The 14,399-nt window shown below is 23.8% G+C and overlaps 1 protein-coding gene across 1 annotated transcript; it reads right to left on the bottom strand.

Moving 5' to 3' along the window:
- Positions 1-5,009: 5,009 nt before the first annotated feature.
- Positions 5,010-7,529, bottom strand: LOC122499944 (transcription factor AP-1). Its single transcript, XM_043608551.1, has one exon. The coding sequence runs from the start codon at positions 6,852-6,854 to the stop codon at positions 6,048-6,050; it is 807 nt and encodes a 268-aa protein (XP_043464486.1). The 5' UTR covers positions 6,855-7,529; the 3' UTR covers positions 5,010-6,047.
- Positions 7,530-14,399: the final 6,870 nt, after the last annotated feature.

Genomic DNA, 14,399 nt, shown 5'->3' with positions numbered 1-14,399 from the left:
CCATATATATATTTATTGGACTTGGAAAAACGTACAAAAGAACGGCACTTTGTATTTTTTTCTTTATACAAATACACATTTATTATTTTGTAATTATTCTGGAAAAACGAAATGTATATCGAAAACTTATAAAAAAAAAGGAGAAGAAAAAGAAGAAACAATTAATTGAAAAATAAAGAAAAAATTATTGTGAGCATTCGTTTTTTTTCCGTTTGCCAAGAGAGCACAAAAAAAAATATTTATTTTAGGTACTTTTAATGATAATGAAAAAAACACAAAAAAAAAAAATGCGAGTTGAACGCCGCAGTAGAAAAAGAAATTTATCGCAATTTCACATTTTATAAATGACATGCCTGGTTTTACCATTTCAACATGATTTTAACAAAATACTAAACAATTTTTTTTAATACCCTTCATCTTTGGCTTTCAACTACAAAAAAGCATAATAATAATATTAATAATAATAATAAAAATGGTAATAATATTAATAATAAAAATAGTAATAATAATAATAATAAAAATTGCAATAATAATAATAATAATAATAATAATAATAATATTAATAATATAATATTAATAATAATATAATAATAATAGCAATAATAATAATAATAATAATAATAATAATAATAATAATAATAATAATAATCGTAATAATCGTAAAAGTCGTAATAATAACTATAATATTAATATTAATAATTAATAATAATAATAGTAGTAGTAATAAAATTACTAGTAATAATATTAATATTTTTTTTCATTATTGAAGCCAACGGAGAAAAATAATAGTAATATTAATATTAATAATAATATTAAGATTAGTAATTATTATTAATATTAATTAATAATAATAATAGCAGTAATAAATAATAATAATAATGCATTCAACAAGACATTAACGTTCACTGCTGTACGTCAAGAACTCTCGCGATAAACGATAAAATTCCAAGTAACCGTTGAAAATTAACGCGAGATTGAATTCTTAGAAATTGTAGATAACAAATTGAAATCGTCAACTGTGTTCTATATATGCGTTCTTAATTCTCTTATCTTGTGTTTGGTTTGCTTACGATAACATACGTTTAGGAAATGCCAAAAAAAATCGATTCTTTTTTTGTTCAATAAATGTTCAATAAATTTCTTTTTTTCGAAAAAAATTACTCTTTACTATAAACTTTTCTAAGCTCACATATATACATTTAATGTTTGAAGTTAGTGAGCGTGTGTATTTCTGTCTGGTACGCATTTAGAATCCACGAATGTTTTCATCATAGAGGAATCGACCTGGAAAAGCCATCACTATGAAAAAGAAGAAGAAGAAGAAGAAGAAGAAATTTCTTCTTTTTTTTCTATGTGTTTGAAAAAAAAATTTTTGTTAAAAAAATTAATTTCTTGATTTGTTGTAAATATAAATGATGAAATTTAATCATTCGTGTGATTCTTTGCGCAAAAATTAAAATAATAATAAAAATGTGTATAGACGCGATGAAGTTATTATCAAAAATTATGTAACAGACTTGCGCGACTTTTCGAGCAAAACGAAGTCAGACGATTCTAAAATTACAATATTTTTCAAATATTGAAAAAAGCGTTTTTATTTATTTTTTGTTTAGTCAATTTCTTGCTGGACGATTATTATATATTTTTATTAAAATTACCATTATTTTTTTTGGAAAATACACTGGAAAAAATGTGTGAAATTTTATTGAAAATTTTGTTCCCAATAAATTAATTAATTATTATTTACACTCGAGCTGTAATTTGATTTTTAATTCCAATTATTTTATTTCTTTTTCTTTTGTAAACAAACAATACATTTGTTTATTTTTCACAAACAAAAAGCCTTTTAGTAAATTAAATTTTTTTTTAATTACGTAATTGAAAAATCAATTTTTTTTCTGAATAAATAATAGTTCTGAAGTTCAAATAAACGAAATTTATTTATTTCGCTCTGTAAATTAAATTTAATTTTGCATCACTTAAAAAAAAGTCAATCATAAAGTTTCTAAATGTAAAATTTAATTTTTTTAATTTTTATTGCAAAAAGTAATTCATGGAAATATTTTTTAATAATATTTCGCTCATTCAAACTTTCAAAACTTGTGGATCATAATATTTTTATATTAATATATTATTAACAAAAAAAAAATTTTAATAATATAATATTATATATTTTATTATTTATTATTATTATTTAACAATAAATTTCTTTTACTAGATTTTTTGGAATTTTTGAATTTTTTGGAAATTGCAAATAAATTTTGAATTACAGATAATTTTCTGAATTTTTTAATTAGTACCCATTTTTTCTCAGTGTAATAAACCCTTGTTCGTTAATTTATTTCTACAATATACTTCTTTTTATAAATACCTACGTTAAATGTATTTTTTTTCATCAAGAAAAAACAATTTAATTCTCTCCATTAAAAAAAGAAATTAGAAAATATTTTGCAAGATTTATTTTTAATGTAAAATTTCATTGCACACGTGGAAAATTGAAGTTAAATATACATATATGAAAAGAGTTCATTTTTTTTTAATAGTGTCTATTTACACGCTTAATGAATTTCATATACATATATATTTATATTTATATATATAATTTATATATAATCTATAATTGCAAAAAAAATGTTTGAAGAAACATTTTATAAAAACTAAAATATCAAATTTTAGTCAAGTTTTATATAATAGCAATTTTATACAATATTATTTCGCTATTTTTAGATCACTTGGTTTCTTTTTTTTTTACTCCTTGCGGTATATAGTAAAAAAAATCTTAAATATTCGTTTTTTTTTAATTATAGTAAGAAAATAATTTACACTATACTTGAAAATTTTTCTCTTTCTTGAACATTCAAGTGGAACGAAATTTTTCATATTCTTATATAGAAAAATAAATTTTTGTTTTTTTAAAAATCACATTCTTTTTTATTTTATTATTTATTATATAAAATTAATATATAAAATATTTATAATTCGATTGAATCAATAATAATTTTTTCGTGCAAAAAAAATTTTTTATTTGTCTTTAGAAGACAATCACTAGTTTTTTTTAATAATTTTTATTAGTTTTCACTATTTTTACCATATATATATATTTAGTTTTTTCTTTTTTGAAAAAAAAATAAATTGAATTTGACATTCAAAGATTGAAAATGTTTTTTTTACTCATTTTACATGTGGAAATTTCGTTTTCACGAATGTTCAAAAATTTTAAGAACACTTTGAATTTAGACAATCGCCAAACTTTATAAATATGCCTATTTGTGAATGGAATTTGTTTTCAGAATTTAAAATATTTCGAATGTTTTGAGACGAATAACGAATGAATTTATTTACAGTAAATTGATAAATAAATTTTGGACTTTATTTAATTTTTTATTGCTGAAATGAACTTGTTAATTTACTTAAGATTTTTTTTTGTTTATTGTTTACGTTTATTTACTGATTATTTACTAAATAAAGTACTGAATATTTACTAAATAAATTACTGAATATTTACTAAATAAATTACTGAATATTTACTAAATAAATTACTAAATATTTACTAAATACATTACTAAATATTTATTAAATAAATTACTAAATAAATCAGTAAATAAAAATATTATTTATATCAGTATTTAGTAAATAAACGAATTTATTTACTTTTTTATTTATTATTTAAATTTTATTTACTTCTGTATTTAGTAACTGAACTTTATTTACCTTTTTGTTTAGTATCTAAACTTTATTTATTTCTTTGTTTAGTAACAAAATTTTATTTTCTTTTTTATTTAGTAAGTAAACTTTATTTACTTCTTTGTTTGGTAAGTAGACTTTATTTGCTTTTCTATTTAATAAGTAAACTTCATTTACTTCTTTATTTAGTATTTTTAGTAACTAAACTTTATTTACTTCTTGATTTAGTAACTTTAGTAACTAAAATTTATTTACTTCCTTATTTAGTAACTAAAATTTATTTACTTTCATTATTTAGTAACTAAAATTTATTTGCTTCATTATTTAGTAAATAAACAAATTTACTAAATTTTTCCTTAGTAATTAAATTTATTTACTTAATTTTTTATTTCGCAAATAAATTTACCAGTTATTTATCTAAAAAATAAATTATTCGTAGTAAATAACTTTTTTAAATACCAAATACATTTGTTTAGTAAATAAATTCATTCAGTATTTTTTTTTTAGTCAAGAAATTTGGTAAATAAGTTCATTAAGTAATTTAATTAGTACATGAGTAAATAAAATAGATTTACTTATTTACTTAGTTAATTTGTAAATAAGTTTTGGTAATTATTTACTAAATAAAAATTATGTAACTATTTATGGCAAAATTGGTAAATAAATTTATTTAGCAACTTATTTAGTAAATTAGTAAATAAATTTATTAACTTCCAAAGAAATTTAGTAGTTTGATAAAAAATTTGTTGTCACTATTAAAGAAATATAATTCTTTTAGTAAATTTAATAAATAAATTTCATTCCGTTTTAAGCAAAATTTTAAATTCTGAAACTTCACAATACAAATGAGATAGAGATGTGAGCGAAATTTTCTCTTTTTTCTTTTTCATAGTAAAAGTCAATAAAAAAAATATTTTGCGACTGGAAAACACGATTTTCGCAAGTACTGTATACCTCTATACTAATTTACAAAATCCCAAAGATATACACTGTAAAAAATCCAAGGTCTTTTTTTCCTTTTATTTACATATAAAACTAAAAAAGAAATTCAAAAATCCATTTTGAATCATTTAAATAAATTAACAAAGCATTTGGTTCATTTAACCAACAAAAAGAAAAAAATTGCGTCTTGTTTTCTATTTTGTTATTTTGAAAAAAAATAGAATTTTATTTAAAAAGCAAATTTTTTTTCGTGTAAAAAAATATATTACATAATTACATATTATGTAAATGATATATTATATATTATGTAATTATTATATATATATTATATAATTATTTATTACATAATTTTTAATTTTCCAAAATTTTTAATTTTTTCAATATTTAATTTCCAAAATTTTTAATTTTTAAAAAAATTGAAACGTATTTTTGAAATACGTTAAAAAAAATAATTCTTTAACAATAGAAAATAAACATTGGATTTTTTACCCTGTAATCAGGTCCACGAACGATCAATTAAAATATAAATGTTCGTAATAATGTAGACATCATACTGGACAAGACTAGATGCACAAATGACGAAACGGAGTTCTGCGTTGAAACGACAATGACGGAAGATGTGTGTTATTTTTCATTTTTTTGTCCAAAAAAACTTCCCATTCGTATAATAACAAATATTATTATCAAAAATAAAAACTAATAATAATGATAATAGTATAATAAAAATTCGGGACGTATCCAGAAGATTTTTTTGCAGCACCCACACGAGTTTTTCTTGCACAGAATTAAAATAAAAAACTCGTTCGTTCTCCAAAATGGCCGCCATCACACGTTTTTCTCTGGGTGATGACCTTCGACGCAGACGTCACACGACGGCCACGTCTGCCGCAAAAAAAAAAATTATAACAGTCACGTAGTCCTCGTTCTTTTTTTGCACTTCGACCACTTGAATTTTTTTTTCCCCACTGACAAGATGGGGGTTTAGGCAACAAAATTTTTTTTCCCCACTGACAAGATGGTTTTAGGCAACAAAACCATTTTTTTTTCGTTAAAATGACGAAAAAAGGGGGAAGGGGGGATTTTTCGAATTGGTGAAAATGGTTTCGAATTTGGACCGAAATAGATTCGAATTCGTCAATGTTGGTTCGAATTTTGACGAAGTAGTTTCGAATTCGTCGATGTTGGTTCGAATTTTTGACGAAGTAGTTTCGAATTTGGAGAAATTGGTTCCAAATAGTTTCGAATTTGACGAAATTGTTTCGAATTTATCGCAGTAGTTCCGAATGGACGAATTACTGTCGAAACAAAACGTTTTTTTGTATCAAGGTTTTGGGACCTATTTTCGAAACACAAGAAAGTATTCAAATTGTCACAAAAAAAGTTCGAAGCATAAAAAAAAAGTCATTGTATCATTGACTCCCTTAAAATTGTCCGGGAACATTTTGCATTATTTGACAACCAGAATGCACGTGGTCCATGACCTGTTCCTTGAGACGACACACGTGCTCCTTGAGCCTGTGAACCATTGCGCTGAGTTCGGTATTCTCGCCCTTGAGCAATTTAACCTTGTCCTCGAGCCTCGAGATCCTCTCGAGTTTACGTCGTCGACATTTCGAAGCTGCGACACGATTTCTCTGTCGTTTCCTCTCCAATTTAATTTTCTCCTGATTCTCCATATCAATGGGCGACATTGGCGGTGAACTCGAAACACTGGGCACAGTTTGTGGTTCCTCCTTGAGATGCATTAAACCCTGACTTATCGATGTATCCGTACTTTGTACACTGCCCGGAGGTTCGAGTGTAGTGTACGTTGCCCCATGAATACTGCCCGGCTCCTGTGAACTGTCCGAATGATGTAATTCATTGAGTGCATCGACGAAGCCTCGGGCATAAAGTTCCTGAGCTTCGGTGACAGTTTTTGGGAATAGAATTTGTGTCGTTGGCGTTGGCATTGTCGTGACTAGGCCATCTTGCTGGGCGATTATTAATTTCTCCAATTCGGGTGAGCCGAGTTTCAGCATATTGAGATCGGGTGAACTGAGAAGTGGTGCCATGTTGTGGAGCGAAGGTCCCAGGGGGCCAAGTCGTGGTCTCTTCACCTGGGGACCCTGACGATGATGACCGTTCAAGTCCAGGGTGAGGTTTCTCTTGAGATTCTCACGATTTGTATTGTCGTAAATGTCTGCGTCGTCATAGAAGGTTGGCTCCATCGTCAGACTCCGCACCATCGATGCGGAATTTTTCACTTTGCCGGCCGAAAAACACTTATTTTCTCCCCTAGTGTCAAATATTGACAAATGGTCCCAATTGGCGATTTTTGTCTCACAATTCTCCCACTGTCAATTGTTCCCCACTATTTTTTTCAAATTGGCAACTTTTCACCCAATTTGACCACAGTTTTTCCGATTTTTTGAACTTTCCACTTGTGTAAGAAATTTTGCAATTCTTACATAATATTCAGAAATATGTATTTATAAATACATAATAACGATGTCTTTTTGGTCACGGCCCCCCGGTGCCGATTAGAGCACGAGGCAACACACACACTTTGAAACCACGAGGTCTCTTCTCTTCGTTCGAGAAACTGTAACTAACTTCACTTTGGTTCTGAAACGAGGAATTAAAAAGAAAAAACTCCGCACAGCTGCGCGATTATTTAACGGAGAAATAATTTTTTTGATCCACGCGCACACAGTGAATTTTGTTTGAAAAAAAAACACAACAATGAGTCACAGAACGTCACCACTGATAAAATTGTGTTATTGTCACAAGAGACGGGGGGGTGGTGGGTGGGAGAGAAAAAAAGAAGTGTGTTTTCAAAAGAAGGAAAATTGACTTTTGGTTGTGTTATAACCGCACAGCTCGGAGTCTCAACAACTTGTGAACACCCAAGTAAATGTTCAGCCTTATATCTCGTGACTCAGAGGAACTAAAATTAGTACTGGCGTCATGAGGAGGGTTTGTGATTGGATGACGATGGCGTCAGTTGTTTGATTTTATTGGCTGACTGGTACACGCTACTGAGAAATATGGGAGCGCATGCGCTTTGAAAGGGGGTTTTTGGTTTGAAAGAGAGGGAAACCGGCAAACGAAACACGGGCTGACGTTGAAAGTCTGTTTTCACTGATAATTGTCAGCCAAGCGGTTGGAGGAGAATATTTAGTGTCTTTTTCTATAGGTTTGGTGAGACTGAGAGCGCGAGAACATGTTATGAGCATTGAATATGTATAATAATCTCATGCCCGCGGATGGATAATACACTTAATAATCTCGCGAATTGTGTGTTTTGTGAGTGTATGTAATATGTGTTATGTGTGGCTCGTATGTAAGAGAGGACCTTTTTTTTTTGAAAAAAAATATTTTAATTTCTATAATTATTGTCAAAAAATAATTAATTTTTTTCCTTTGAATTTTTTTTTCTATTTTAAGTCTTGATGTATATACATTTTAACAGCTTGTATGCAAAAGGAGAGCTTTTTGTAAAATATTTCAATTTTTCAAATTTCTTTCAAAAATTATTAATTTTATTTTTGTATTTTTTTAAAAATTGTAGATCTCTAAATTTGAGTTAGCAAAAATGTAATAGTATTTTTTATTAAATTATTAGAGAAATTTACTAATGTAAACCATTTACTAATTTTAATTTATTTATGAAATAGAAAAACTTAAATTATTGTAATTTGAATTAGTAACTGACATTTTGCTTTTGAATTAGTAAATTTTACTAATAAAACAGTAATTTCCACTAATTTATTATTAAATTTGATTAATTTTACTGTTTTTTTGGTTTGAATTAGTCAATTCTTCTAATAAACACTAATTTCAACTAATTTATTAGTGAATTTTACTGAATTTTTGCTTTTAAATAAGTAAGTTTTATAAATAAACAGTAAAACATTTCTACTAATTTATTAGTGAATTTTACTAATTTTACTGATTTTTTGCTTTTGAATTAGTAAGATTTACTAATAAACACTAATTTGTACCTACTAATTTATTACTAAATTTTACTATTTTTACTGAATTATCGATATTTGATTACTAAGTTTTACTAATAAACAGTAAGCAGTAATTTCTACAAATTTATTAGTATAAATATCTAATTTTACTGATTTTTTGCTTTTTAATTTGTAAGTTTTACTAACACAGAAAAAAACGAAACTCAAAATGAGTCGGAAAAGTGACTCATTATGAGCTGCAACAAAAATGAGTAGGGCAGATGGCGCCACGTTCTATGTCATTTAACATGGACTCATTTTGAGTTGCAACAAAAATGAGTCCAAGTTTTTTCTGTGAATAAACAGTAATTTATTAGTAAATTTAACTATGATTTTCTGCTTTTTTAGTATAAGTTTTATAAATAAACAGTAAACAGTAGTTTTTACTAATTTATTAGTGAATTTTATTAATTTTACAAACTTTTTGCTTTTGAATCAGTAATATGACTAAAAGCCAATAATTTCTACTAATTTATTAGTAAATTTTACTATTAAACAGAAAACAGTAAATTCTATTCATTTATTAACAAATTTTACTGCTTTGTTGCTTTTTAATTTACAAGATTTACTAATAAACAGTAATTTCTACTAATTTATTAGTGAATTTTACTATTTTTACCTACTGCTTTTTAATTTTTTTTACTTTTTTATTCACAAAAATTTTTATTTTTGTATAACTTTTTAGAAATTTTCCTGACATTCAATGAAATTGTCTGACATTTTCTGACTTCCCTGACCGTTAGACACCCTGATAATAGTCTCCATCATTTGGTAAAAAATCTAAAATTATCAAAAAATCGAAAAAATTCAAAAAACCGAATTTCTTAAAATTCATTATTTTTTCTTCTCATTTATGGCATTTAGCTTCATTATTTTTGGGCTCTTGAAAAATACTTTACTTATTTAAACAGTGTGTTTTACAAGGATTAAAAAAATAATTCCCTTACTTTTTACTAATTTCATTTCTGCTTTCTTGGGACAAAAATATGGTAACTGACCATAAATTAATATCTAATAATAGAAACAATCGATATAATAAAAATAAAAAAAAAACAAAAAACGAATCAAAATGTTGCTTCGCAACACTTTTGATTCGTTTTTTGTCTCAATTTGATATCTGCAGAAAAACTGTAAAAGAAAAATATTTTGTTTCTGAAAAGTTTGTCTACAGAATTTTCTATATTTCAATCGAAATGTATATTCATCCTTAATGTAAAACACAAAAATTCCCTCTTCTTTCTTTTTTCCACATTTTATTAAAAAAAATGAAGAAATAAAAGTATTTTCTCCTCTGTCAAACATGTCTTAATATAATAACAAGTTTATCAAACAATTTCTCTTAAAAACAATGTCACGCTTCTTTTGTAAATGATAAAAAATGGATGGTTATTATCATATAAGACGTTAGATAGCACATTCGTTTTATTTATTTTTTTTTTTTTTTAAAGAAAGAGTTTTGTATAACACAAGAAATGACATAAATTTCGATGTATATGATTCATATTGTATATATAAATTTTATACACAATTGTGTGTATATCGATATCGAAAAAAATATTTTTACCATTTCGTGTTAATATATACCTACCTCTACCTGTGCTTGTGTGTGTCTTCCTCTTATGCAATCAACATTTGAAATATTTACAGTAACGAACGAATACTTGAAATTTTTATTATACACATATATTACAAAAGTTCTGATAAATTAACATTTATTCAGACAATAAAAATTCCTCTATTAAGACAAGCAAAACAAAAAAATAATTAAAAAAAAAATAAAAAACTTAATGATGATAAAAAATTGATAAATATTAGCAAAATAACGATAATTGTTATTACAAATGTGGAAAATCATAATAATATGATGAAAAAATAACTGAATAATTAAATAAGTAACTAAATTAACTAAATTTTAAAAATTAAATTTAATTAAAATTTAATTTATAATTTTAATTTTATAATTTATTTAATTAAAAAGCAAAGTTTATTTTCTGTTAAAACAAACTTTATTTATTTTTTAAATTTTACGCAAAAATTCAGAATGTAAGAAAATATAATTTGTAATTTTGTAAATTATTTTCCAATACGCGACGCAATATTATTAAAATTATTTGTTATTAATATTAACAGCTCGTTTGTAAAATATTAATATTAAGAAACGTTAACAACAACAATAATAACTAAATATTCAATAAATTTTGTTAACTATTATTTAGTAATTGTTTTACTAACTTTTATTATTAATAATAATTATTTATTGTTAACATTATTATTGTTAATAAACTCGAATAAATATTAATATAAATGATAATAAAAAATAAATATGTATTAACAATAATGGAAATAAAAATAAAAAAATATTAACAATAAAGATAATAATTATTTATTGTTAACATTGTTATTGTTAATAAACTCGAATAAATATTAATATAAATGATAATAAAAAATAAATATGTATTAACAATAATGGGAGTAAAAATAAAAAAATATTAACAATAACGATGATAATAATAATAATAAAAAAGAGTGAAAATAAAAAAACAGTAAAAATAAAAAAAATCTGTAGAAATAAAAAACGAGTAAAATTTTTTTAAAAAAATAAAAAACTATGCAGAAAAATATAAATAAAAATAATTAAAATGTGCAAAAAATATAAATAACTAAAAAATGTGCATCAAATATATTTTTCTACGCCTGTCAAGTTAAATTTTTCCGTTTTTCCATTCGACGATTCGTTATTATTATTAGTTTGCGACTTTTATGACAAGACCATTTCAAGTCCATTCTTATGGCCTACAACACATAAACTTTTGTGAGTACCTCGAAAAGAATAATAACACCGGCTCATCCGGCAACGACTAGTCTTAACTTGCATCCCACAGTGAGGAAAACAAGTCTAAACAAGTATTCTTGCCCATTTTACTTGAATACTTATTACTTATTATAAGCAGACACAAATTATCATTAAATAATTTTCAAAGAACTAATTTTTAATTTTAACCCATCTGACATTTATATTAACTTTTTATTTTTATTTCCCTTTAAAAAATTAGCTTGAGAAATTTTTTTTCTTCATTGAAATAAATAAAAATTAGTAATAAAATGTAAAAATAGTACATTGTACAACTAGTGGCGAAAGTGTGATTTTTCGAGAGTGAAGTTTGCGGCTCGAGCGTAGCGAGAGCAGCAATCACTCGAGAGAAATCATTCTTTCACCACGAGTTGTGCACTACGTTTTCTCCAACGCCTTGCGAGGAAAGGTTTCTTCGTGAGTTTCGTATAATTTTAATTTAAAATGTTCTTATGTTTAATATAATAAAAGACGAATGTTTTGAGTGGGGAAGAAGTTAGATACAAAATAAATCTCGGTCAAAGAACAAGAAAAAAGAATAAATTCATGATTTACTTTCGCCACGCCAAATTTACTTTCGCCACGCTAAAAATTACTTTCGCCACGCTGAATTTACTTTCGCCACGCCAAATTTTACTTTCGCCACGCTCTTCAGAGCAGTTGAGAAAAGTTCTACTTTCGCCACACTTTTCTACCAAGAAAAGTACTCCTTTCAGAGCAAGTGTTGGAGAAAATAATTTTATGTAGAAAATTATTTTTTTTTTAAATTTTAGATTCAAATAATTAAATTAAATTTTTAAAAAATAAAGTTGAGACTGTCATCTAGTTATCAGCACCCACTTAATTTTGAAGTTAAATATTTTTTATGAAGCTAAAACTTGGACCCACTTAATTTTTCAAAATTTTATGTTGGTTACAAACAGAAAAAATATTTAATTTACAAAATTAAGTGGGTGCTGAAAAGTTGCTGCCAGATTCAACTTCATATTAAAAAAAAATTTATCAACACAAGGAAAAATATTTCCTTCAGTCGAACGATCGGAATTATTAAAACTTCTTAAAAAACAAAATTTACTGTATTTTTAAAAATAGAATTTTTTTTTTATAATTTAACTAGCAAATGTTATTATGCAAATTATAACATTTTTTATCTTAAAATATAAATTTTTGAATAATTTCATAATCAACTTGAAAAAACACTTATTAAGCACATAATTAATTATTATTGTTTGTATTTTCAAAAATTTGAATATAATTCTTCGCAAGAATTCAACGATTTTCATAAATAAATAACATTCTTTGAAAGAATTAAATTATTTTTATGAATAGTACATTCTTTTGCCAAAATTCAATTTTTTTAAAACTTTTTATAAAATTTCACGAAAGAATTCAATTATTTTCTAAAATTTGTAAAAATTATTCAAAACAATTCAATTATTTTTATAAATAGTAAAATTCTTTGCAAAAATTCAATTACTTTTAAAACTTTTTATAAAATTTTACGAAAGAATTCAATTATTTTCTAAAATTATTAAAAATCCTTCCAAACAATTAAATTATTTTTATAAATAGTAAAATTCTTTGCAAAAATTCAATTACTTTTAAAACTTTTTATAAAATTTTACGAAAAAATTCAATTATATTCTAAAAATTTTTAAAATCCTTCGAAGCAATTCAATTATTGTTTAAAATTTTAAAAAAACTTTCACAATTCAATTATTTTTTTAAATTGTAAAATCTTTGCAAAAATTCAATAATTTACAACAAAATTTCACGAAATAATTGAATTTTTTTCTTAATTTCTTATAAAATTTCACGAAAGAATTCAATTATTTCTTAAAATTTTTATTAATCCTTCGAAACAATTTAATTATTTTTATAAATAGTAAAATTCTTTGCAAAAATTCAATTACTTTGAATACAATATTTAATGAAAGAATAAAATTTTTAATAAAATTTCACGAAAGAATTCAATTATTTTTTAAAATTTTAATAAAACTTTACAATTCAATTATTTTTTTAAATAGTAAAATCTTTGCAAAAATTCAATTATCTTCAAAAAAATTTCACAATATAATTTAATTTTTTTCTTAATTTGTTGTAAAATTTTTCATAAGAATTCAATTATTTTCTAAAATTTTTAAAAATCCTTCAAAAAAATTCAATTTTTTTTAAATTTTTAATAAAAATTTTCGAAAGAATTAAATTATTTTCTATATTTTAATAAAATTCCTTAAATTAATTTAATTATTTTAAAAAATTGTAATAAAATTCTGAGAAGAATTTAATTATTTTCTAAAAATTTTCATAAAATTCAATAATTTAATTGGTTAATTTCAATTATTAGGAAACACGAATATTTTAAAAACTTGGAAAGAAATTGTTCATAAAATTCAATTACTGGCAAAATTTTCAATTAAAATTATTAAAGATACTCTTTTAATTAATAAAAAATTGAATGAAATTCTTCAAAAGAATTTAATTAGGATTTTCAAAAATGTTAATAAAATTCTTGTCAAGAATACAATTATTTTCATAAATAATAAAATTCTTGTCAAGAATACAATTGTTTTCATTAATAATAAAATTCTTCGGAGAAATTCAATTATTCTCAAAGTTTTTGATAAAATTCTTTGCAAGAATTCAATTATTTTCATAAATAATAAAACTTTTCGAAGAAATTAAATTATTTTCAAAATTTTTTTTTTATAAAATTTTTTTAAAAAATGTAATGATTTTTAATATATTAATTTTAAAATTGAAAATACTCTAAAAGAAAAATTATTAATAAAGGTAGGAAACAAAGACGCAAACAAAAACTAATTTCGAACTGCAAAATATAGATTTTTCAAAAAAGAAAAAAAATTTTCATAAAAAATATTCCCTCCTAAATTTTCATTATTATATACACAACGAAAAACTTG

The sequence above is a fragment of the Leptopilina heterotoma genome, unplaced genomic scaffold (genome assembly GCF_015476425.1).
Source record: "Leptopilina heterotoma isolate Lh14 unplaced genomic scaffold, ASM1547642v1 Lhet_18, whole genome shotgun sequence".
Classification (NCBI taxonomy): domain Eukaryota; kingdom Metazoa; phylum Arthropoda; class Insecta; order Hymenoptera; family Figitidae; genus Leptopilina; species Leptopilina heterotoma.
Note: the sequence above shows the minus strand (reverse complement) of the source record. Positions and strands in the feature narration are given on the sequence as shown.